We start from the raw sequence: 26,199 nt of genomic DNA, 5'->3' as shown, positions 1-26,199 counted from the left end.
CACATCACTCCATCTCTTCTCTAGCCCGTGCCGCGCCCGCTTAGCCCCCTCAATCCGGCCAAACAAAAGCTGTTTCGGCATGCGGTGGCTGGGCATGCGGGCTACATGACCCAGCCATCGCAGCCTTGCCTGCCGGAGGAGCTCACCGATGGGACCCTGCCCAGATCTTTCAAGGATTTGTGAGCTCCTCACACAATCCAGTCTGGTTAAACCCAAGATGGATCGTAGGCAGGCCAGCCTAAATGTTTCTAACCGGCGAAGATGTTCCATTAGGGGGGTCCACGTTTCGCAAGCGTAGAGAAGGGAGGGAATGACCGTGGCCGAGAAGACCTGAAGCTTAGTGCGGAGCGACAGACCAGGTAGCTTCCACACAGCGTTACGCAACCGATGAAAAGATATTGCCGCTCGACTGATTCGGAGTGAGACCTCTGCTGTTAAACTGGAGCCAGTCATAAGCACACTGCCCAGGTATGGGAAACTCTCCACTCTCTCCACAACTGCCCCATCACCGATTGGGAGTTGTGGGGGTGGAGTGTCCGATGGTACAAAATACCCAGGCAGGTGCTTAGTTTTGGTGGGGCTGATGGTAAGGCCCCACCTCTTAGTGGCACGCTCCAGTCTCAGCAGCAGCGTCTCCAACTCCTCCTCTGACTGAGCAGCTATTACCAAGTCATCAGCATACATAACGTGGTTGAGCAATAGGGAGCCATCCCTTGACCGCACCCGGGCATCGATTAGCCTCCCATTATATCTGTACCATATGGAGATTCCCCCGGTACAGCTATTGAAGGCTTCACGAACTACGTGGTCAAAATAGATGTTAAATAATGTGGGAGCCAGAGGACATCCCTGTCGCACCCCAAGGTGTACAGGGAATGGCTCTGACTCCCGACCACGTAGTTTTACCCGGGCCCGCTCACCATCATGAAGGTCCTTAATGATCGTGAGCAGAGGGTCAGGTACTCCAAAAGCACGAAGAACGACCCAGAGCCCAGGCCTACTGATGGTATCATAGGCCTTGACCAGGTCAATAAAGCAGAGATGTAGGTCTTGTTGGAATTCCCTACACTTCTGCTGTAGCAGACGGACAGAAAATATGGCATCTGTGCAGGACCGCCCTTTCCTGAAACCGCATTGGGGCTCCGCAAGCCTCTCCTCAGCGTGCCTGGCAAGGCGATGCTGAATAATCCTTGCCAGGACCTTTCCCGGCACACTGAGGAGTGAGATGCCCCTGTAGTTGTTACAGTCTGTGCGGTCCCCCTTCTTTAAAAGGGGGACCACCAGGGCATCCTTCCAATCCTGCGGAACCCTTCCAGTGGTCCAGACTGTTGTTATGATGTCATATAGGGCAGTCTGTGCACAAACGCCACCCTCCCTCAGCATTTCGCTTGGGAGATCATCTCTGCCCGCTGCCTTTCCTGGTCTCAGACTCCGGATCGCCTTCAATACTTCCTCAGCAGATGGCACCTCAGCCAGCCACTCACAGGGGGTGACTTCATCCAATATTTGAGGCACCGCAGCCTCAGCAGGGTCATCCTCACTTTGTGCCACGATGTTTTCCTGGCTGAGGGATTTTCCCTCCCCCAGGACCTCACAGAAATGCTCAGCAAATCTGCGAACCTGTTCCTGGGGGTCGGAAATTGGATCACCGTTTTTTCCCCTAATGATGGTAATAGGTGTGGCGCTGCAGGTTACTTTTTTGATGGAGTTAAATAGAGATTTGTGATCACGGGCCACTGAGGCAGACTCCATCTCCTCAGCAACCCGCGACCACCACCCATCCTTGCAGCGCCTCACGGCTCTCCGAACCTCCGAGCGAAGGCTGCGGTAAGCCTCCTCATTCTCTGACGTGGGATTCTGTAGCCGATGACAGTGGGCCTGTCGCTTTTTCTCAACCAACGAGAACAACTCCTCTGTCATCCAGGGTGTCTGGGGAGGTCTGGACCGCGTACCCAAAGCAGCCATTGCAGCTGCATGAGTCACAGTCCTAAACCTCGCCCATTTACCCTCGACATCAGGAGGAGTCGGGGACGATGCCAATCCCAGCCGCAAGCGATGATGAAATTCTCGCTTGCAACTTTCATCAGATAACTGAGACCAGGCCACTTTAGGTTGGAATGGGGTCCTGGGTGTACACCCACCACCGGAGTGGAAGAATGGCAGGCGCATCTTACAGATGACTAGTCGATGGTCAGAGGGCAGATCAGCTCCACGGTAGGTCCTGGTGTCAAGGACATGGGCTCGCATTCGCTGGTCCGTCACTATGTAGTCCAGCAGATGTTCTTGCTTGGACCCGGCATGCATCCATGATGTTGTGTGGATGCGCCGATGCCGGAACAGCGTGTTGGTAATTACAAGCCCATGGGCTGCACAAAAATCTAGCAGCCTCCTACCGTTGTTATTGAGCTGATCTGGCCCATGCCCTCCAATCACTCCAGACCAGGTGCCAGTATCATGACCAACTCGGGCATTGAAGTCACCCAACATGATGACTCTATCCCGAGGGGCCACTTTAGCCAGCACCTGTGACAGGAGGTCATAGAAGGCATCTGACTCATCGGCTTTGCCTGCATCCCTCCACGGATGTTCATCTTCGGTGGGGGCATAAGTAACCACGACCACCATTCCTCGCCTCCGGTTGATGGGAAGGCGAGCCCAAAGTAGCCTGGGGCTTACAGCTTCCCACACCTCACCGCCACGCTCCCACGCCCCCTTCATTCTTTTGTTCAAAAGAAGACCCACACCCTGTTGTTTGGCAGTCTGCTGCCCCGAGTAGAGGACTGTCCACCCCTCATGGTGGCAGGAGCCAGAGCCGGTCCACCGGACCTCCTGAATGCCGCATAGATCCAGGCGGTACCGGTCCAGCTCCCGACAGAGGAGTGGCAGCCTCTCCTCTGCAGTGAGCGTTCGAACATTCCACGTGGCCAACCGTAGTGGCTTTTCGTTGTTTCTGGAGTAGCCCCGAGGGTAGGTATTTAATCTCCTGGCTCCGCCAATTGCGGTTTGGCCAGGAGACGTCATAGACGCCTGGCCCCCCGGGGCCTCCGGCACAAGCTTAGTTGTTACATATTTCAGTTTAATTCGTAGTTTCGTGGTAATTAATTGAAGGTGGAGGGGTTACCAGCCCCTCGCACCCGTCCAGAGCCCCCGTTTAGCCCCTGTGGTGGACACATATGCCATGAGGGGAGGAGCCAATCAAAATTGGATCTCCCCCCACAGCGCTGTCCACGACAGAGTTGCCCGTCCGGCACCGCGAGGAGGTAGGGGGTTGTTTTGCCGGACACACACACACATACACACACAGATACACACACATACATACACACAGACACATACATACACACAGACACACACACAGACACACACACACAGACACACAGACACACACACATACATACACACAGACACACACAGACACACACACAGACACACACAGACACACACACAGACACACACATACACACACATACACACAGACACACACACACAAACACACATACATACACACAGACACACAGACACACACACACAGACACACACACACAGACACACATACACACACAGACACACACAGACACACACACATACATACACACACAGACACACACACATACACACAGACACACGCAGACACACACACAGACACACACAGACACACACACAGACACACACAGACACACACACATACACACACATACACACAGACACACACACACAGACACACACATACATACACACAGACACACGCAGACACACACACAGACACACACAGACACACACACAGACACACACAGACACACACACATACACACAGACACACACACACACAGACACACACACATACACACACACACAGACACACACAGACACACACACAGACACACACACAGACACACACAGACACACACCACACACATACATACACACAGACACACACACACAGACACACACACACAGACACACACAGACACACACACACACACAGACACACACACATACACACACATACACACATACACACACATACATACACACACATACACACACACACAGACATACAGACACAAACACACATACACACACATACATACACACAGACACATACATACATACACACAGACACACACATACATACACACAGACACACACACACCGAACGTGAACGCCACCGGTGACGTTCGCCTCAGTCGATGGCCCCCAAGCCGCTGCTGGAAAATCGTCGTTTCGATTTGCGATTATCGATTTGAAATCGATTACTTAACCACGTGATTTGGTGGCGCTGCGTTTGGCAGTGGGGCAACGGGCACACAACACAATTAGCCAAACCCGAACTCAACGGCGTCAGTCGTCGTTAACATAATATTTAACAGGCGACGTTTCGGGTAACGGACCTTTATCGCACGGTGCACGACCGGCGAGAATCGATATCCGGTGAGCGTCTGTGGCATCGATTAAACGGGAATAGGCCGATTCTAAAGGAATCTACAACCTTCGATTCCTTTGCTCTCGATTTAAAGAGTCGATTCTTGGCGCGCGAGCGTCACTATTCTACTCACGCAGCGCGGCTTGGTTTTATTTTTAAAAGTTTTAACTTTCACGTCTCGTTAAGTTGCTTTAGGAGTCTGTAGTTGTACGAAGTATACCGCAAGGCGTACAGGCCGCAACAATCGAGGCGACTCCTGCGCCTACAATCGCCGGCAGATCAAAGCATCGCCGAAGGTTGATTTGGGCCTAACTCTATCATCATCTGTGCCAGACGTCACGATCATCATCATCATTACAGAGAGAGATTGTTCACGATCATCATCATCATTACAGAGAGACATTGTTCACGATCATCATCATTACAGAGAGAGAGATTGTTCACGATCATCATCATCATTACAGAGAGAGATTGTTCACGATCATCATCATTACAGAGAGAGATTGTTCACGATCATCATCATTACAGAGAGAGATTGTTCACGATCATCATTACAGAGAGAGATTGTTCACGATCATCATCATTACAGAGAGAGATTGTTCACGATCATCATCATTACAGAGAGAGAGATTGTTCACGATCATCATTATTACAGAGAGAGATTGTTCACGATCATCATTATTACAGAGAGAGATTGTTCACGATCATCATTACAGAGAGAGATTGTTCACGATCATCATCATTACAGAGAGAGATTGTTCACGATCATCATTACAGAGAGAGATTGTTCACGATCATCATCATTACAGAGAGAGATTGTTCACGATCATCATCATTACAGAGAGAGAGATTGTTCACGATCATCATTATTACAGAGAGAGATTGTTCACGATCATCATTATTACAGAGAGAGATTGTTCACGATCATCATTACAGAGAGACATTGTTGACGATCATCATCATCATTACAGAGAGAGATTGTTCACGATCATCATCATCATTACAGAGAGATTGTTGAGTGATTCACTTGGGGCCTTGACAATGTGTCTAGCTTAGGGGTCTAATCACCACACAGTGTTGTTGTTGTTGAGTGATTCACTTGGGGCCTTGACAATGTGTCTAGCTTAGTGGTCTAATCACCACACCGTGGTGTTGTTGTTGTTGAGTGATTCACTTGGGGCCTTGACAATGCGTCTAGCTTAGTGGTCTAATCACCACACCGTGTTGTTGAGTGATTCACTTGGGGCCTTGACAATGTGTCTAGCTTAGTGGTCTAATCACCACACAGTGTTGTTGTTGTTAAGTGATTCACTTGGGGCCTTGACAATGCGTCTAGCTTAGTGGTCTAATCACCACACCGTGTTGTTGAGTGATTCACTTGGGGCCTTGACAATGTGTCTAGCTTAGTGGTCTAATCACCACACCGTGTTGTTGAGTGATTCACTTGGGGCCTTGACAATGTGTCTAGCTTAGTGGTCTAATCACCACACCGTGGTGTTGTTGTTGAGTGATTCACTTGGGGCCTTGACAATGTGTCTAGCTTAGTGGTCTAATCACAACACCGTGTTGTTGTTGTTGAGTGATTCACTTGGGGCCTTGACAATGTGTCTAGCTTAGTGGTCTAATCACCACACCGTGTTGTTGTTGTTGTTGAGTGATTCACTTGGGGCCTTGACAATGTGTCTAGCTTAGTGGTCTAATCACCACACCATGTTGTTGTTGAGTGATTCACTTGGGGCCTTGACAATGTGTCTAGCTTAGTGGTCTAATCACCACACCGTGTTGTTGTTGAGTGATTCACTTGGGGCCTTGACAATGTGTCTAGCTTAGTGGTCTAATCACCACACCGTGTTGTTGTTGTTGTTGAGTGATTCACTTCGGGCCTTCCAACACCGCCGGCGACGATTATCTCAACCGGTTCTGGGACTCCCCTAGGTCGACTCAGCCTCAAATGAGTAGCTGGTGTAGCGGTGTGTAGTAGTAAAACATCGCTAGCACTGGGGAGACAAAGGCGGCCGGGCGTGGTGCTGGCCACCCACCCCCCTCGTGTGCCACAGTGCCGGTAGCCTTCATAGCTGCTGCTCGCTAACAGCACTTGCCCCTACAGCCTGTTACAGGTTACACGGTGTGGGATCTTTGTGTTATTGTTTGGTGTAAACATGTCAACATGTTGTGAAATTCTATTCCCGTGGGCGTCGAGGGGATGGCCATACCCTGGGCACGCCAGGTGAAGGCAGTGGCAGCAAGTATTCAAATCGCCATCACTTTCCATCTCTTTGGGGGGGGATTGAGTGTTTCCCCCTCGCACGCCACGTGGAGTTTTCTCCCGGTGCTGCGATTTCCTCCCACACGTGTATAATAACAATAATAAGCGCAACTGTTATTACATCTTAAAATGAAATAAAAACTAAATGCAGGACACTTAAGAAAAAAATAAATTTCACTCGATGTGGCTCTTGGATCAATAGGCACGTGTCAGCTAATTATAGCATTGTGTGGTCACAATGATCAGGAGCACGGGGTAGGCCTTACGTTGAGGGAACTCCAGTTGAAGAACTTTGATGTTAAGCTAGATTCATCTTCTTTGGTTCTTTCGGTAAAGTCACCACCACGTAGAATGAGAATAAAATAATAAAATAAAATTACACGATAAAATTCTCACGACGTTTCGGCCACAACACAAGTGGCCTTCATCAGGTGAAGGGACAGCGCTCGCTCCAGCGCTGTCCTCCAGACAGTCTCGTCCCTTCACCTGATGAAGGCCACTTGTGTTGTGGCCGAAACGTCGTGAGAATTTTATTGTGTTATTTTATCAATTTATTATTTTATTCTCATTCTACGTGATGGTGACTTTACCGAAAGAACCAAAGAAGATGAATCCTTGCAGTCACGAAAGCTTTAAATCGACAAATGAATCTAGATTCTCATTGTCAGTGCAGCAAAGCACAAAATCAATACAGTAACACCATGGAAATACAATTACCGATTGACGTATTGGGAAACTTGTTGCATTCGTATTTTTGAAAAATGTAAAAATTGCAGCAATAACGCTGTTTGCCCCCACCTCCATTAACGCTACAGCGTAAACAGACGGTGGCAATTAAAAAAAAATGATTCCCATTTAAACTTGTAAGTTGCTTTGCCGAGAGATCTCGCTGGTGCCATCTGGATTGCTCTGCAGCAGTGGCGCTGTCTTAATAAATTCCACATTTGTTTTTTTTTCTTGCGTGCACATACACGGTGTCTGTGCGTCATGCAGGAAGACGGCTATCTGAGGAGTGTGCAAAGAATACAACATGGAGGGGAACGACAATGAAACCTTCGGCCGAAATTTGGGCAGCAGTTTTTCCACGCTCCCCGACTTCAAAATACGGTGCATCTTGGGCAGTGTTTCAGAGAATGAACGAGGTCACCGTCAATCTAGGCAGGTCCGGGAGCCATCGAGCCGTGGCCAGAGTCAGCCAGGGCAAGGTCGCGGTCAAACGGGGCCATTCCAGGTGATGTTGGGTCACGGGTGGTGTCAGATGGGACAAGGTGAAGGTCAATCTGGGGGGCAAATCCAGGGGCCATCGGTTCAAGGTTGGGGTAATAAAGGGCAGGGTCAGCCGGGGGAAGGCGACGGAGTGGCAATTCAAGGCCACAATCAGCCAGGGCAGGGGCCATCGACTCAAGGTTGGGGTAATAAAGGGCAGGGTCAGCCGGGGGAAGGCGACGGAGTGGCAATTCAAGGCCACAATCAGCCAGGGCAGAGCCAATATCACGACGGGAAAAAAAAACCCCAATTGGGCCGAGGTCAGACTCAGCCAAAACAGGGTCAGCGTCAACCCGAGCAGGGCCAGGGACTGTCAGGGCACGCCCATGGTCTGCTGGGGCAAGGCCGAGGTCAACCTAATCAGGGCCTGAGTCAGCCAAGGCAATCTCACTGTCCACTGGGCCAAGTCCAGGAGCCATTGGGTCACGCTTGGGGTCAACTTGGACAAGGTCAAGTGGGTCGTGGTGAAACTGGACAGGTTCAACAAGGTCAAGCACAGAGGACGCTATTGCAAGGTCAGTCAACTTGGTCATGGTCAAGTGACACCGCCAAGGTCAAGGTATTCGTTTCAGCTGTAGATCATGGCCCCGTGTATCGCCTGGCTCCGATCTGTAAACCAATCGCGCCGCTTATTTGACTTAAAACGATCTCAATCCTCCGATGTCCACATTGATCGCCGAGCACGAATTCCGCTTGCGCTTTTCAACCGGCGTTTGACGTCAGAACTACGGTGCGGCGCTCTGCTTAGTCATTGACGATAACGATGGTTAGGCAGCGCTTGCCCCAGGAACGCAAGAGGCGGTACGTCCGTCACGTCGCGATGAAAAGCGGCTCGGCCTAGGTGTGCGTGCCTAGGGCAGGTGGACCGCGTTGGCTAGGAGACGTTAACTACCTCGCCCGGTACGCAGGAGGTCGTGGGTTCGATCCCGACCCTGACGCCTGTTGCTGTGTATTTGGAGTTTGCGTGTCTCTCTCTTATCATCATCACGGTGGCTAGGAGATGTTAACTACCTCGCCTGGTACGCAGGAGGGTCGTGGGTTCGATCCCGACCCCTGACGCCCGTGCGTTTGAAAGTTTGCGCGTTCTCCCCACGGCGGTGTTGATGTTGCTCCATGGCCTGCGTTGTTTCCCCGCGCATTTAGAAAAACGTGACGTTTAAGAGTAATGCGGCTGATATACATTGACACGTGGTGATGAACCACTTTGTTGAGCTTATCAACTGTGGCCAGGTCGCTTCTGAACAAGAGCTACGTATCCGAGCGGGCTCTTACGTGGTAAAATAACAAGTTTAGTTTCGTTTAGTTGATGGGTTCCTTTAACGCTGGCTTTTGTCTCCAAAGTTTTTTTGGAAAAAAGCTTTTGGTCAGTTCGCCGATTTTTCTACAGGGCAAGCACTTTATATCAGAACGCAGTTTTACTGAAGATTTATTCATATTTATGATGCTCATCATAACCTCTCATTGCCGACAGACACCCCGACTGAGCTGAGCACTAAACCTCAGTTGGAAAGTTCTAAAAAGCGATACGTGTGTCAACGTGTACCAATGTACATCTCGTGCGGTGCTATTATGAACGATGTACTTTAATACTCTTTGGTTCTATTGGGTAAAGTCACGTAGGTGAAAATAAACCCAATAGAACCAATAGAACCAAAGAGTATGGATCCTAGCAGTCACGAAAGCTTTAAATCTATGATGTACTTTAACTTAATTGTGCGCAATTTTTGTTCGCAGCTCAAGCAAACATCACTGAGCAGCATCAACCTCGGCAGAGCACGCCGCCGCCGCTGCCGCTTGATTGGCAAGAGGCAAGATGACTCGCTGATCACACAGATGTGCATCGTTATTTCACATTAATAATACGGTCATTCTAAGAAAATACCGATTCATCTAGTTTCATATTCTCGGTTCTTTCGGTAAAGTCACCACGTAGAAGGGAAACAATACAATAATCAAAATATAAAACAATAAAATTCTCGCGACGTTTCAAACATCTGAACAAGCTTCCAAATCGATCTCCGTGGTACTGACGTTTAAAAAAAACTTTTTTCAAATTTTCTTGCTGTGGTTTTCACACCTGATGATGATCGCTGCTTGTGTTGCAGTCAAAACGTCGTGATAATTCAATTGTTTTATATTTTTATTATTTTATTGTTTCCCTTTCTACTTGGCGGTGACTTTACCGAAAGAATCGAGAATGTGAATCACTGCAGTCGCGAAAGCTTCAAGTGAAAATTTATTTAGTTTCACGAAGCTTGGGGCTGCTGCCACGGTGCGCAATGGTTCAGCACGCTGGACTTGCGGTCCACAAGGTCGTGATGTCCAGGCGTGCCAGGTTTAATAGGCACGTGTTTACAATGTCCCACCTCTGTCCACTCTGCAGTATATATTGGTACACCGCAGTTGAATGGCAGGCAGCATGTGGTGGGGTAAAGTGTGGGTACTACCATCACTTCCAAGACGTCTCCCCAGCGTGGAGGAGTTCAGCCCCTAGTGAGGGTTTCTCTACCAAGACGTCTTGAACAGCGTGGAAGAGTTCAGCCCCTAGTGAGGGCTTCTCTACCAAGACATCTTGAACAGCGTGGAAGAGTTCAGTCTCTAGTGAGGGTTTCTCTACCAAGACATCTTGAACAGCGTGGAAGAGTTCAGTCTCTAGTGAGGGTTTCTCTACCAAGATGTCTTGAACAGCGTGGAAGAGTTCAGCCCCTAGTGAGGGTTCCTCTACCAAGACGTCTTGAACAGCGTGGAAGAGTTCAGCCCCTAGTGAGGGTTCCTCTACCAAGACGTCTTGAACAGCGTGGAAGAGTTCAGCCCCTAGTGAGGGTTTCTCTACCAAGACGTCTTGAACAGCGTGGAAAAGTTCAGCCCCTAGTGAGGGTTTCTCTTCCAAGATGTCTTGAACAGCGTGGAAGAGTTCAGCCCCTAGTGAGGGTTTCTTTTCCAAGATGTCTTGAACAGCGTGGAAGAGTTCAGCCCCGAGTGAGGGTTTCTCTACCAAGACGTCTTGAACAGCGTGGAAGAGTTCAGCCCCTAGTGAGGGTTCCTCTACCAAGACGTCTTGAATGGCGTGGAAGAGTTCAGCCCCTAGTGAGGGTTTCAATTCCAAGACGTCTTGAACAGCGTGGAAGAGTTCAGCCCCCTTGTGAGGGTTTCTCTTCCAAGACGTCTTGAACAGCGTGGAAGAGTTCAGCCCCTAGTGAGGGTTTCTCTACCAAGACGTCTTGAACAGCGTGGAAGAGTTCAGCCCCTAGTGAGGGTTTCTCTTCCAAGACGTCTTGAACAGCGTGGAAGAGTTCAGCCCCTAGTGAGGGTTTCTCTACCAAGACGTCTTGAACAGCGTGGAAGAGTTCAGCCCCTAGTGAGGGTTTCTCTTCCAAGACGTCTTGAACAGCGTGGAAGAGTTCAGCCCCTAGTGAGGGTTTCTCTACCAAGACGTCTTGAACAGCGTGGAAGAGTTCAGCCCCTAGTGAGGGTTTCTCTACCAAGACGTCTTGAACAGCGTGGAAGAGTTCAGCCCCTAGTGAGGGTTCCTCTTCCAAGACGTCTTGAACAGCGTGGAAGAGTTCAGCCCCTAGTGAGGGTTCCTCTTCCAAGACGTCTTGAACAGCGTGGAAGAGTTCAGCCCCTAGTGAGGGTTCCTCTACCAAGACGTCTTGAACAGCGTGGAAGAGTTCAGCCCCTAGTGAGGGTTTCTCTACCAAGACGTCTCCCCAGCGTGGAAGAGTTCAGCCCCTAGTGAGGGTTTCTCTACCAAAACGTCTTGAACAGCGTGAAAGAGTTCAGCCCCTAGTGAGGGTTTCACTTCCAAGACGTCTTGAACAGCGTGGAAGAGTTCAGCCCCTAGTGAGGGCTTCTCTACCAAGACATCTTGAACAGCGTGGAAGAGTTCAGTCTCTAGTGAGGGTTTCTCTACCAAGACGTCTTGAACAGCGTGGAAGAGTTCAGCCCCTAGTGAGGGTTCCTCTACCAAGACGTCTTGAACAGCGTGGAAGAGTACAGCCCCTAGTGAGGGTTCCTCTACCAAAACGTCTTGAACAGCGTGGAAGAGTTCAGCCCCTAGTGAGGGTTTCTCTACCAAGACGTCTTGAACAGCGTGGAAGAGTTCAGCCCCTAGTGAGGGTTTCTCTTCCAAGACGTCTTGAACAGCGTGGAAGAGTTCAGCCCCTAGTGAGGGTTTCTCTTCCAAGATGTCTTGAACAGCGTGGAAGAGTTCAGCCCCTAGTGAGGGTTTCTCTACCAAGATGTCTTGAACAGCGTGGAAGAGTTCAGCCCCTAGTGAGGGTTCCTCTACCAAGACGTCTTGAATGGCGTGGAAGAGTTCAGCCCCTAGTGAGGGTTTCCCTTCCAAGAAGTCTTGAACAGCGTGGAAGAGTTCAGCCCCTAGTGAGGGTTTCTCATCCAAGACGTCTTGAACAGCGTGGAAGAGTTCAGGCCCTAGTGAAGGTTTCTCTACCAAGACGTCTTGAACAGCGTGGAAGAGTTCAGCCCCTAGTGACGGTTTCTCTTCCTTTAAGACGTCTTGAACAGCGTGGATGAGTTCAGCCCCTAGTGAGGGTTTCTCTTCCAAGACGTCTTGAACAGCGTGGAAGAGTTCAGCCCCTAGTGAGGGTTTCTCTACCAAGACGTCTTGAACAGCGTGCAAGAGTTCAGCCCCTAGTGAGGGTTTCTCTTCCAAGATGTCTTGAACAGCGTGGAAGAGTACAGCCCCTAGTGAGGGTTCCTCTACCAAGACGTCTTGAACAGCGTGGAAGAGTACAGCCCCTAGTGAGGGTTCCTCTACCAAAACGTCTTGAACAGCGTGGAAGAGTTCAGCCCCTAGTGAGGGTTTCTCTACCAAGACGTCTTGAACAGCGTGGAAGAGTTCAGCCCCTAGTGAGGGTTTCTCTTCCAAGACGTCTTGAACAGCGTGGAAGAGTTCAGCCCCTAGTGAGGGTTTCTCTTCCAAGATGTCTTGAACAGCGTGGAAGAGTTCAGCCCCTAGTGAGGGTTTCTCATCCAAGACGTCTTGAACAGCGTGGAAGAGTTCAGGCCCTAGTGAAGGTTTCTCTACCAAGACGTCTTGAACAGCGTGGAAGAGTTCAGCCCCTAGTGACGGTTTCTCTTCCTTTAAGACGTCTTGAACAGCGTGGATGAGTTCAGCCCCTAGTGAGGGTTTCTCTTCCAAGACGTCTTGAACAGCGTGGAAGAGTTCAGCCCCTAGTGAGGGTTTCTCTACCAAGACGTCTTGAACAGCGTGGAAGAGTTCAGCCCCTAGTGAGGGTTTCTCTTCCAAGACGTTTTGAACAGCGTGGAAGAGTTCAGCCCCTAGTGAGGGTTTCTCTACCAAGACGTCTTGAACAGCGTGGAAGAGTTCAGCCCCTAGTGAGGGTTCCTCTACCAAGACGTCTTGAACAGCGTGGAAGAGTTCAGCCCCTAGTGAGGGTTTCTCTACCAAGACGTCTTGAACAGCGTGGAAGAGTTCAGCCCCTAGTGAGGGTTTCTCTACCAAAACGTCTTGAACAGCATGGAAGAGTTCAGCCCCTAGTGAGGGTTTCTCTTCCAAGACGTCTTGAACAGCGTGGAAGAGTTCAGCCCCTAGTAAGGGTTTCTCTACCAAGACGTCTTGAACAGCGTGGAAGAGTTCAGCCACTAGTGAGCGTTTCTCTACCAAGACGTCTTGAACAGCGTGGAAGAGTTCAGCCCCTAGTGAAGGTTTCTCTTCCTTTAAGACGTCTTGAACAGCGTGGAAGAGTTCAGCTCCTAGTGAGGGTTTCTCTACCAAGACGTCTTGAACAGCGTGGAAGAGTTCAGCCCCTAGTGAGGGTTTCTCTTCCAAGACGTCTTGAACAGCGTGGAAGAGTTCAGCCCCTAGTGAGGGTTTCTCTACAAAGACGTCTTGAACAGCATGGAAGAGTTCATCCCCTAGTGAGGGTTTCTCTTCCTTTAAGACGTCTTGAACAGCATGGAAGCGTTCAGCCCCTAGTGAGGGTTTCTCTACCAAGACGTCTTGAACAGCGTGGAAGAGTTCAGCCCCTAGTGCGGGTTTCACTTCCAAGACGTCTTGAACAGCGTGGAAGAGTTCAGCCCCTAGTGAGGGTTTCACTTCCAAGACGTCTTGAACAGCGTGGAAGAGTTCAGCCCCTAGTGAGGGTTCCTCTACCAAGACGTCTTGAACAGCGTGGAAGAGTTCAGCCCCTAGTGAGGGTTCCTCTACGAAGACGTCTTGAACAGCGTGGAAGAGTTCAGCCCCTAGTGAGGGTTTCTCTTCCAAGACGTCTTGAACAGCGTGGAAGAGTTCAGCCCCTAGTGAGGGTTTCTCTACCAAGACGTCTTGAACAGCGTGGAAGAGTTCAGCCCCTAGTGAGGGTTCCTCTACCAAGACGTCTTGAACAGCGTGGAAGAGTTCAGCCCCTAGTGAGGGTTTCTCTACCAAGACGTCTCCCCAGCGTGGAAGAGTTCAGCCCCTAGTGAGGGTTTCTCTACCAAAATGTCTTGAACAGCGTGGAAGAGTTCAGCCCCTAGTGAGGGTTTCACTTCCAAGACGTCTTGAACAGCGTGGAAGAGTTCAGCCCCTAGTGAGGGCTTCTCTACCAAAACGTCTTGAACAGCGTGGAAGAGTTCAGTCTCTAGTGAGAGTTTCTCTACCAAGACGTCTTGAACAGCGTGGAAGAGTTCAGCCCCTAGTAAGGGTTTCTCTACCAAGACGTCTTGAACAGCGTGGAAGAGTTCAGCCCCTAGTGAGCGTTTCTCTACCAAGACGTCTTGAACAGCGTGGAAGAGTTCAGCCCCTAGTGAAGGTTTCTCTTCCTTTAAGACGTCTTGAACAGCGTGGAAGAGTTCAGCCCCTAGTGAGGGTTTCTCTACCAAGACGTCTTGAACAGCGTGGAAGAGTTCAGCCCCTAGTGAGGGTTTCTCTTCCAAGACGTCTTGAACAGCGTGGAAGAGTTCAGCCCCTAGTGAGGGTTTCTCTACCAAGACGTCTTGAACAGCGTGGAAGAGTTCAGCCCCTAGTGAGGGTTTCTCTTTCTTTAAGACGTCTTGAACAGCGTGGAAGCGTTCAGCCCCTAGTGAGGGTTTCTCTACCAAGACGTCTTGAACAGCGTGGAAGAGTTCAGCCCCTAGTGCGGGTTTCACTTCCAAGACGTCTTGAACAGCGTGGAAGAGTTCAGCCCCTAGTGAGGGTTTCACTTCCAAGACGTCTTGAACAGCGTGGAAGAGTTCAGCCCCTAGTGAGGGTTCCTCTACCAAGACGTCTTGAACAGCGTGGAAGAGTTCAGCCCCTAGTGAGGGTTCCTCTACCAAGACGTCTTGAACAGCGTGGAAGAGTTCAGCCCCTAGTGAGGGTTTCTCTACCAAGACGTCTCCCCAGCGTGGAAGAGTTCAGCCCCTAGTGAGGGTTTCTCTACCAAAACTTCTTGAACAGCGTGGAAGAGTTCAGCCCCTAGTGAGGGTTTCACTTCCAAGACGTCTTGAACAGCGTGGAAGAGTTCAGCCCCTAGTGAGGGTTTCTCTACCAAAACGTTTTGAACTGCGTGGAAGAGTTCAGCCCCTAGTGAGGGTTTCTCTTCCAAGACGTCTTGAACAGCGTGGAAGAGTTCAGCCCCTAGTGAGGGTTTCTCTTCCAAGACGTCTCTTCAGCGTGGAAGAGTTCAGCCCCTAGTGAGGGTTTCTCTTCCAAGACGTCTTGAACAGCGTGGAAGAGTTCAGCCCCTAGTGAGGGTTTCTCTACCAAGACGTCTTGAACAGCGTGGAAGGGTTCAGCCCCTAGTGAGGGTTTCTCTTCCAAGACGTCTTGAACAGCGTGGAAGAGTTCAGCCCCTAGTGAGGGTTTCTCTACCAAGACGTCTTGAACAGCGTGGAAGAGTTCAGCCCCTAGTGAGGGTTTCTCTACCAAGACGTCTTGAACAGCGTGGAAGAGTTCAGCCCCTAGTGAGGGTTTCTCTTCCAAGACGTCTTGAACAGCGTGGAAGAGTGCAGCCCCTAGTGAGGGTTTCTCTACCAAGACGTCTTGAACAGCGTGGAAGAGTTCAGCCCTTAGTGAGGGTTTCACTTCCAAGACGTCTTGAACAGCGTGGAAGAGTTCATCCCCTAATGAGGGTTCCTCTACCAAGACGTCTTGAACAGCGTGGAAGAGTTCAGCCCCTAGTGAGGGTTTCTCTTCCAAGACGTCTTGAACAGCGTGGAAGAGTTCAGCCCCTAGTGAGGGTTTCTCTACCAAGACGTCTCCCCAGCGTGGAAGAGTTCAGCCCCTAGTGAGGGTTTCTCTACCAAGACGTCTTGAACAGCGTGGAAGAGTTTAGCCCCTAGTGAGGGTTTCTCTTCCAAGACGTCTTGAACAGCGTGGAAGAGTTCAGCCCCTAGTGAGGGTTTCTCTACCAAGACGTCTTGAACAGCGTGGAAGAGTTCAGCCCCTAGTGAGGGTTTCTCTACCAAGACGTCTTGAACAGCGTGGAAGAGCTCAGCCCCTAGTGAGGGTTTCTCTTCCAAGACGTCTTGAACAGCGTGGAAGAGTGCAGCCCCTAGTGAGGGTTTCTCTACCAAGACGTCTTGAACAGCGTGGAAGAGTTCAGCCCCTAGTGAGGGTTTCTCTTCCAAGACGTCTTGAACAGCGTGGAAGAGTTCAGCCCCTAGTGAGGGTTTCTCTACCAAGACGTCTCCCCAGCGTGGAAGAGTTCAGCCCCTAGTGAGGGTTTCACTTCTAAGACGTCTTAAACTGCGTGGAAGAGTTCAGCCCCTAGTGAGGGTTTCTCTACCAAGACGTCTCCCCAGCGTGGAAGAGTTCAGCCCCTAGGGAGGGTTTCTCTTCCAAGACGTCTTGAACAGCGTGGAAGAGTTCAGCCTCTAGTGAGGGTTTCTCTACCAAGACGTCTTCCCAGCGTGGAAGAGTTCAGCCCCTAGTGAGGGTTTCACTTCCAAGACGTCTTGAACAGCGTGGAAGAGTTCAGCCCCTAGTGAGGGTTTCTCTACCAAGACGTCTTGAACAGCGTGGAAGAGTTCAGCCCCTAGTGAGGGTTTCTCTACCAAGACGTCTCCCCAGCGTGGAAGAGTTCAGCCCCTAGTGAGGGTTTCACTTCCAAGACGTCTTGAACAGCGTGGAAGAGTTCAGCCCCTAGTGAGGGTTTCTCTACCAAGACGTCTTGAACAGCGTGGAAGAGTTCAGCCCCTAGGGAGGGTTTCTCTTCCTAGACGTCTTGAACAGCGTGGAAGAGTTCAGCCTCTAGTGAGGGTTTCTCTACCAAGACGTCTCCCCAGCGTGGAAGAGTTCAGCCCCTAGTGAGGGTTTCACTTCCAAGACGTCTTGAACAGCGTGGAAGAGTTCAGCCCCTAGTGAGGGTTTCTCTACCAAGACGTCTCCCCAGCGTGGAAGAGTTCAGCCCCTAGTGAGGGTTTCTCTTCCAAGACGTCTTGAACAGCGTGGAAGAGTTCAGCCTCTACTGAGCGCCCTCTAGTGGAGGCCCTTTTGCCAGCAGTGATTACGATCAAACAATTTCAGATCTGCGCCTTAAACCTTTTTACATTCACAGCACTTGGCAAAGACGTTTTAAGGGAAAGTTAATTAAAAAAAATAAAAAACGTGTATTTGTTCTTGTACATGACTTGATCGAGTTTTCGGTTGAAATGGAGTAATAATAATCAGTTCAACACGTAGGCTTTCGCGACCAATTATATTCGTATAATAAATGTTTTTTGGGTTATATCGCGTAAAGTATGAATGTGTAAATGTTGTGGATTTACTCTCCGACACACCGGTGGGCCGAAGTAGTAATTCACTGGCGCGTTTTGTTTACGTGACAAACCTCACTGGCTGGGTCGGGTGGTGGAGGGTAACGACACACACTTACGCGAGCCAACCCAAGAACGTTTATCGCGAATAATCGGTCATCGGGCAGCGGAAAATCTTGATGTGTTCACGACACTACGGCTTGGGAAGCTGCTGACACACGCTCCTCATGCCGTGTGTTGTGTTTGGTTGTTTTTTTTTCTTCGCAGAATAAAGATCACGTGTCAAGGACGTACAATTCTTTGCGCTGTGAAATGAACAAGTTGAACATGTGGAAGGTCAGAGTTCACTCTGAGCTCAGCAAAAAGGAGGAAGCTGTCAGAATGGCCCAGGAGACGGCCGACGCTCTGCAGAAATCAACTCGACAAACACAGGTGGGTAGCAGCAGCAGTAAGTGGTCTCATTTCTCTAAAGCAGTGCTTCTCAGTGTGGTCACTCACCCCCGGTATCACCGGTGGTCCACCACGCTCCTCCGGGTGGTCCTCAGGGCTGTGAGTAACACAGGTGGGCAACAGCAGCAGCAGTAAGTGGTCTTATTTCTCTAAAGCAGTGCTTCTCACAGTGTGGTCACCCTCCCTCCCTCCCCCGTACCACCGGTGGTCCTCCATGCTCCTCCGGGTGGTTCGCGGGGTTGTGATGCAGGCTGATCCGGAGAGTAATTACAATGTACGTCATTATTATTATTAAATTAAACTCGTGATATTTAAAAATTAGGTGAGGAAAAACGACCTTAACCCTCGGGTCTAAATGCGCCCCCCCTAAAAAAAACCTCGTAGCTGCGTTTAAAAAAATAAAGCGTTTGTATTCCCGTAATATGAGTGATTTAGTGTTACTGCTATTTAGAGATAAGCGAATGCATTTTGTCGCTAGGGGTGGCTGAGTTGGTTTGCGGGCCGACGACTTGTCGAGTTTCCGCGGAGTATTTGTGCATTGCGCGCGGTCATTCTCTTGGCCTTTAATCTTTGGTTACTTCGGTAAAGTCACGTGGTAGGTATAAAGATGATAAAATGTCCACGACGTTTCGATCGCAACACCTCAAGCGCTTTGTCCTAGGGCGGTAAAAAAAGTAATCCCTGCAGTGGAACTGCTGAACCAGCGAGAGAGTCCTGTCACAACAACAACAACAGCAGCAGCAAGAGGTTTAATTTTTATTTTCGCCTGAGGACGACCGCCGCCTGTGGTGTCGCGATGGAAACGTCGTGATTTGATTTATTATTTTGTGTTGTTTTTTTATACGCGCTACGCGACTTTACTTGAATGAAAGCAAAGACTGTGGATTCCTGCGGTGACGAAAAACTTCAAATCTCTTAGTCTTATTAAATTTTTATTTAAATATTTCGTGACTGCAGGGATTCATATTCTTGGTTCTTTCGGTAAAGTTACCGCCACGTAGAAGGGAAACAATAAAATAATAAAAATGTAAAACGATCAAATTATCACGACGTTTCGACTGCAACGCAAGCGATCATCGTCAGGTGTGAAAACCACAGCAAGAAAACAATTTTCACCGCCGCTCTTTAAAAAAAAATTCTTGCTGTGGTTTTCACACCTGATGATGATTGCTTGTGTTGCAGTCGAAACGTCGTGAGACTTTTATTGTTTTATATTTTTTATTATTTTATTGTTTCCCTTCTACGTGGTGGTGACTTTACCGAATGAACCAAAGATTATGGATTCCTGCAGTGACGTAAACTTCAAATCTCTTCTTCGTCTTCTTCTTGATTCTTTCGGTAAAGTCGCCACGTAGAAGGGAAAAAATAAAATAATAAAAATTTAAAACAATAAAATTCTCACGACGTTTCGACTGCAACGCAAGCGATCATCATCAGGTGTGAAAACCACCGCAAGAAAAAAATGTCACCGCCACTTTTTTAAAATTTTCTTGCTGTGGTTTTCACACCTGACGATGATTGCTTGTGTTGCCGTCGAAACGTCGTGAGAATTTTATTGTTTTATTTTTTTATTACTTTATTGTTTCCCTTCTACGTGGTGACTTTACCGAAAGAACCAAAAATAAATATCTTAGTCCTGTCGACTAAAGCAGTGAAACGCTTTCATTCAATGTTGGTGTGAGTGGCTCCTCATTTCTCCAAACCCAAACATTTATTGTCAGCTAATCGGTAAACTTCATCAATCTTTTGACGTAGACACGTAGCCAATGATCAGGTTTGGTTTTCCTCAGTGCACTGTGTGTATGTTGAACTTCTTTCACACCGTACGCAGCCAACCGTGCTACGTGTGTGTGTATGTTGAACATCTTTCACACCGTACGTAGCCAACCGTGCTATGTGTGTGTTTGTTGAACTTCTTTCACACCGTACGTAGCCAACCGTGCTACGTGTGTGTATGTTGAACTTCTTTCACACCATACGTAGCCAACCGTGCTCAATGGGAGATGCAGTGGCATCTCAAATAACGTTGCTACATTATCTTAGTCTGCATATTGTTTCAGACTCATTAATTTCGTCTGGTTATAATCACGATTAGGTTGTTTTTGTGGATTCCCCATAGTCATCATTATGATTGGTAATTGTGTCCACTCATCATTCGTCATTGTTAACTAAAATAGAGAAACACTTGGTTTGCCAAGACAATGATTTAAAGGTGCTTCTGATCTGTTTGTAGCTTCAACTGGACAGCAATAAGATTCGTGTCTGTGGTTCCTCGGCGATCGCTTTGTCTGCATGATTGACGATGCTTTATGAAACCCGAACGTCATTATCAGTGCTGTGTGTCAGATAACAATTATCAGACAACTGTGTTGAAGCGGTATGCGTCACCTCAGCGAAGTGTGTGTGTCGTGTTTCCTTTCAGCTTGAAAATGTACACCTCAGCGCGCAACTTCAAGACGTGATTGACATCAAAGGAGATTTAATGGAGAAGTAAGAAGTTATTCATTTCCCTCGAATGTCATCTCTGTCCTCTGTTTAGGTTCCTCAACTTACTGGAGAAACCCTAAGAGCAATGAAGCTCTTTTTTTTGTAACAAATGTCCGGTAGATTTCAGAGATGTCCGGTGGACTCAGGGGCGAGGAGCCAGGATTTGACTTTGGGGGGGTTGCTGACTTCAACATTCTGAGATATCTCAGTGTGTTTGTGTTTTCCAATGGGCACCACAAATGTATAAAACTAATTATTGGATTTGAGCTGCGGAGTTTATTAATAGGTCGGAGCCGCCGACGTGGCCAGTAAGTTCGATAAGTTCGCAAGGCTGCCGCTCAAGCAGCCTGCAGGGCAGCACACAAGGTGGCAGCCTGCAGGGCAGCAGCACAAGGTGGCAGCCTGCAGGGCAGCACAAGGTGGCAGCCTGCAGGGCAGCACGAGGTGACATCACAAGGTGACATCACAAGGTGGCAGCACAAGGTGGTAGCCTGCAGGGCAGCACAAGGTGACAGCCTGCAGGGCAGCACACAAGGTGGCAGCCTGCAGGGCAGCACAAGGTGGCAGCCTGTAGGGCAGCACGAGGTGGCAGCACACAAGGTGACATCACAAGGTGGCAGCCTGCAGGGCAGCAGCACAAGGTGGCAGTCTGCAGGGCAGCACAAGGTGACATCATAAGGTGGTAGCCTGGAGGGCAGCACACGAGGTGGTAGCCTGCAGGGCAGCACACAAGGTGGTAGCCTGCAGGGCAGCACACGAGGTGGCAGCCTACAGGGCAGCACAAGGTGACAGCCTGCAGGGCAGCACAAGGTGACAGCCTGCAGGGCAGCACACAAGGTGGCATCACAAGGTGGCAGCCTGCGGCATTTTGCAGCAGCCGGATATCCGGTTATCCCGATTTACCGACTTCCCCAAATTTTCAGGGGGGGGGCTGACCCCCCCCCATTCCCCCCTGTTGCTCCGCCCCTGAGTGGACTACTGGGTGGAGGTCAGAGGTCACGCCGGCAGAACAAACGAGCGACTTGTTGATGACACCAACATCCTCTCTGCATTTTCATTTTAAAAACTTTCGCGACTGCAGGAATTCACGTTCTTTGGTTCTTTCGGTAAAGTCACAGAAAACAACAAAATCACGGTGAGTTTTTATTTTGTTGTTTCCCTTCTACGTGACTTCACCGAAAGAACCAAGAATATCTTCATCTGCAATGCGCTTTGCCTTAAAATGGCGGATACGTTCCTACGAAGGTTTTCTGACCCGCCGTCCTTGCAATGTGCCCGTGTCCGTAAGGATCCGTGCCACCAGGCAGATGTGTGACGATCTGAAGGGCCAGTCCTCTTCAGTGCAACAAACATTAACCAGAGGTACATTCTCAACATTTGCCGACCATTGGACGTTGCCGGTGTTACACGTTTAGTGATTAAACTTGCTTGTCGTTGACTCACGTGGGTCACGTGCGTACGGTGATAATGGACGTTGACGGTGTAACACGTTTAGTGATTAAACTTGCTTGTCGTTGACTCACGTGGGTCACGTGCGTACGGTGATAATGGACGTTGACGGTGTAACACGTTTAGTGATTAAACTTGATTGTCGTTGACTCACGTGGGTCACGTGCGTACGGTGATAATGACATTGACGGTGTAACACGTTTAGTGATTAAACTTGCTTGTCGTTGACTCACGTGGGTCACGTGCGTACGGTGATAATGGACGTTGACGGTGTAACACGTTTAGCGATTGAACTTGCTTGTCGTTGACTCACGTGGGTCACGTCCGCACGGTGATAATGGCAGCTGAAACAGAACAGGAAGAAGTGGAAGCTGTTCATTCGTCGCTGAAAGCAGAACTGAAGGTAAAATGTGTGATGCTTTTTAAAAAAAAATTCATTTAATTGTATTTCTTGAGAAACGTGTAATGGTATAAACGTACGCACGTGCACATTTAACATTAATGCTGGATCCCCGCTGTCATCCTCTCTTAAAGACGTTTGCGGTGACTTTCAGCGAATTGAATTTAAAGTCTCAAAATGACAAGAATATTGCGTTGGGCAAAGGTGAGTCTCGTGCCGGGTGACGCAGTGCACGGCTGCTCAGTGATACGCAGAGCACCGTCGATGATGATCGATGACCGTTGTGGTTTTTACTGGATGAATATTGACGCGCTCAGCCACTTTGTTGAACGTACGACGCGCGTGTGTCGTACGCAGTGGAAGCAGCTGTGGACGCGATGGGAAGAGCGCGGTGGGACTTTGTAAACAAGTTGACGATTAAAGAAAGCCAGGTTCGTGTGAATTCATGAGCTGATCGCTTTTGCTCACATTTTAAATGCACGTTGGGATAAAAAAAATATTGGATTAAACGACCATGCATTACCTTTTACAAACCAGTGTGTATATATAGCTCAAACCCCAAGGGTCTGTTATAATTCAGGCTCATACATTTTTGTTGATTTCAAATGTAAGAAATGTAGCTCCTAAAGGCATGCCTGTCTCAATCATAAAATATCCTTTGAAGATCAAAATCACCTTCAAATAAAAACTGATATATTAATGTTCCTATCCCAAACTATTGCCTTTAATGCCTACTATTGCCATTGTGTACAGTGTTCATACATTGCTTTTACAATTTACAAACGTCTGTATAACAATATAATGCTTAAAATGTGAGTTATTTCCACTTTAGAACGTATTCAGTGCCCTAAACGCATTTGTTCAACGAAATATATGGATGTGCACATTTCTACCTCTTTGTCTTGATTTCTCAAGTTCATTTCAGTCTGGTAAACACAACTTATCTGACTTCAATGATGACTTGCAAACCAGAAAACTCGCCTTGCCCAGCAGTAGGTCATTTCATAGATCCGTGCGTAAAGTCGTATTATTTTCGTTGTCGTTCAGTAGTTAGCAAACAGAGAGTTCCGTCTTATCGCTCTTAGGCCAAAGAAATGTCCGAGCTGTTGGAGTTAAAAAATGAAGAGCTCAAAACGGCCTCGCAAAAGCTGCAAGATTCCATTGAAAGCTGCGCTCGACTCGAAGAAACAGAGCGTGAGAGCACACTTCAACTTGCCCGCTTTTTATTGCCAACGAGCCCGGATGTGTTTGTGCGTGTGCGCGGTGGGAAAATGTCTGCACGTCCCGACCGTGAAAGTCGATCCCGATTTCGTTTGTTTTGCGTGAATTAACAGGCAACTTTGAAGCACGGCTTGAGCAAACGCAGAAAGAAAGTGGTACCCTGAAACTCGAAGTAAATCGCCGTCGGGAAGTTGAAAGCACGCTGCAGGTGACCTATCCGTTCATTTTTTTTTATTTAAAGCTTTCGTGACTGCATCGATTCATATTCTTAGCTCTTTCGGTAAAGTCACCACGTTGAAGGGAAACAAAATAATAAAATATATTTAAAACAATAAAAATTCTCACGACGTTTCGACCATAACACAAACGGTCGTTATCAGGTGTGTCGGTTTGCATTAATTTATTTATTTTAAAACGGTGTTTAAACGGTGTTTTAAAAACAAATACATTAATGCAAACCGACACACCTGATGATGACCGTTTGTGTTATGGTCGAAACGTCGTGAGAATTTTTATTGTTTTATATATATATTTTATTATTTTTATTGTTTCCTTTCAACGTGACTTTACCGAAAAAGCTAAGAATATGTATCCGTTCATATTTATTACATCGCTAATATTGTCTGCATTCCTTAACTGGATATTTTTAACGGAATGGTTTTGTTTTTGATTTAAAGCTTTGGTCACTGCAGGGATTCATATTCTTGGTTCTTTCGGGTAAAGTCGCCACGTAGAAGGGAAACAATAAAATAATAAAAATATACAACAATAAAATTCTCACGACGTTTCGACGGCAACTCAAGCAATCATCATCAGGTGTGAACACCACAGCAAGAAAAAATTTTCACCGCCACTTATTCCAAATGTTCTTGCTGTGGTTTTCACACCTGATGATGATTGCTTGTGTTGCCGTCGAAACGTCGTGAGAATTTAATTGTTTGATATTTTAATCATTTTATAGTTTCCCTTCTACGTGGCGACTTTACCGAAAGAACCAAGAATAAGGAATGGTCTCAAGCTTTTTTCACTGTATCTGAACAAATGCAGCGGGTCACCCGCCTCATCGATTTCATCATCGTACGGTCTGAATGCAGGCTGGGATGCAAAACGCGGAGAGAAGTTTTGCGGAGAAGGAGCGAGAGTTCACCGCAAGCACCGCGGAGCTGCGGCTGTCGTGCGACAAGCTGCAGCACGAACGTCGGGACCTGAACGTGATTGTGCAAAACCTGGAGACGGCAAACGAAGAGTTGACAGCAGCAGCCAGCCAGAGGCAAGTGGTGAACTTTTACAACACGGCACGTGTCGCGTGCCGAGACGTTATTCATCGATTTAAAGCGTTCGTGACTGCAAGGATTAATTGTATTAAATAATAAAATAATAAAATAAAATTACACGATTAAATTCTCACGACGTTTCGGCCACAACACAAGCGGCCTTCATCAGGTGAAGGGACGAGACTGCCTCAGCGCTCCAGCGCTGTCCTCCAGACATTCTCGTCCCTTCACCTGATGAAGGCCGCTTGTGTCGTGGCCCGAAACGTCGTGAGAATTTTATCGTGTCATTTTATCAATTTATTATTTTATTATCATTCTACGTGGTGGTGACTTTACCGAAAGAACCAAAGAAGACGTTAATTATCGTTGCGTCGCTATTGTCACGTACTACGCTGGTTGATGCAGGAAAGCCCCACGGCGGTGTTCTTCACTCATTTTCAGAGGTGGCGGAGGGCAAGGGCGGGTCGGGGGGGGTGGGGCACGTCCACCGATAAGACACGGTACAGCGTGAGGGCCGCCACACGTTTTAACACCGCTGGGTTTGACAGCAGCACACGAGGACGACGACGACGATGGGGAGGTGATTTCAGATCTGGGTATTGTCAGGGGCCGCACAAGAGGCCACCAGGGGCCGCTCGTGGCCCGCCGGCCTTGCAGTGAAGGACACTGCCCCGCAGTGTTCACGTTTAGAAGGGGGTCTGCAATTGTTTTGCAGTAGGGGGCGACAATTGCTTCGTGTTTCCCCCAATTAAGTTATTAGCGAGTTTTCAAGTTTGTGAATTGCAGACGTTGGGAGCTACTAAGGAGAAGGCGCTGCATTGCGTAGAACATCTCTGACTGTTGTGGTATCTGTAAAGCAAAACAAATACAGTACAGTTTAAATTTCCATTTAAAGCTTTCGTGACTGCAGGGATTCATATTCTTGCTTCTTTCGGTAAAGTCACCACCACGTAGAATGGAAATAAAATAATAAAAATAAAACATAAAATAAAATTCTCATGACGTTTCGGCCACAACACAAGTAGCCTTCCTTAGGTGAAGGAACAGAACTGTCGGGAAGACGGCGCTCGAGTGAACACTGCTAAGCTTGGCAGTGTCTTTTAAGCTGGGTGGGAGGAGCAGAGCCCCTTGACGAAGGAGTTTACATATCAACAGAAGGATTTAGCATTGAAGTAGCTAAGTTAATGTGTTGGATTAGCATGATGTTAATGTGAGGAATTAGCATGTAACTGGGAGATTAGCAGGATGTTAATGTGAGGAA

The 26,199-nt window shown here is 48.5% G+C and overlaps 1 protein-coding gene across 1 annotated transcript; it reads left to right on the top strand.

Moving 5' to 3' along the window:
• Positions 1-4,503: 4,503 nt before the first annotated feature.
• Positions 4,504-25,034, top strand: LOC142918273 (uncharacterized). Its single transcript, XM_076062409.1, has 12 exons — positions 4,504-4,719; positions 7,683-7,796; positions 9,690-9,763; positions 17,925-18,089; positions 20,530-20,597; positions 21,883-21,956; positions 22,388-22,446; positions 22,578-22,647; positions 22,801-22,874; positions 23,529-23,637; positions 23,778-23,872; positions 24,759-25,034. The coding sequence occupies exons 2-12, from the start codon at positions 7,736-7,738 to the stop codon at positions 25,032-25,034; spliced, it is 1,125 nt and encodes a 374-aa protein (XP_075918524.1). The 5' UTR covers positions 4,504-4,719; positions 7,683-7,735.
• Positions 25,035-26,199: the final 1,165 nt, after the last annotated feature.

This window comes from Petromyzon marinus, unplaced genomic scaffold (genome assembly GCF_048934315.1).
Source record: "Petromyzon marinus isolate PM22_M1 ecotype Great Lakes invasive population unplaced genomic scaffold, UKy_Petmar_22M1.pri1.0 PM_G_Scaffold_6, whole genome shotgun sequence".
Classification (NCBI taxonomy): Eukaryota; Metazoa; Chordata; class Hyperoartia; order Petromyzontiformes; family Petromyzontidae; genus Petromyzon; species Petromyzon marinus.
Note: the sequence above shows the minus strand (reverse complement) of the source record. Positions and strands in the feature narration are given on the sequence as shown.

Coding starts and splice junctions, on each gene's coding strand:
- LOC142918273 (XM_076062409.1), top strand. CDS start 7,736: ATGAAACCTTCGGCCGAAATTTGGGCAGCAGTTTTTCCACGCTCCCCG. Junction 20,598..21,882: donor AAAGGAGATTTAATGGAGAA/GTAAGAAGTTAT, acceptor CGTGTCCGTAAG/GATCCGTGCCACCAGGCAGA. Junction 22,875..23,528: donor TGACGATTAAAGAAAGCCAG/GTTCGTGTGAAT, acceptor TATCGCTCTTAG/GCCAAAGAAATGTCCGAGCT.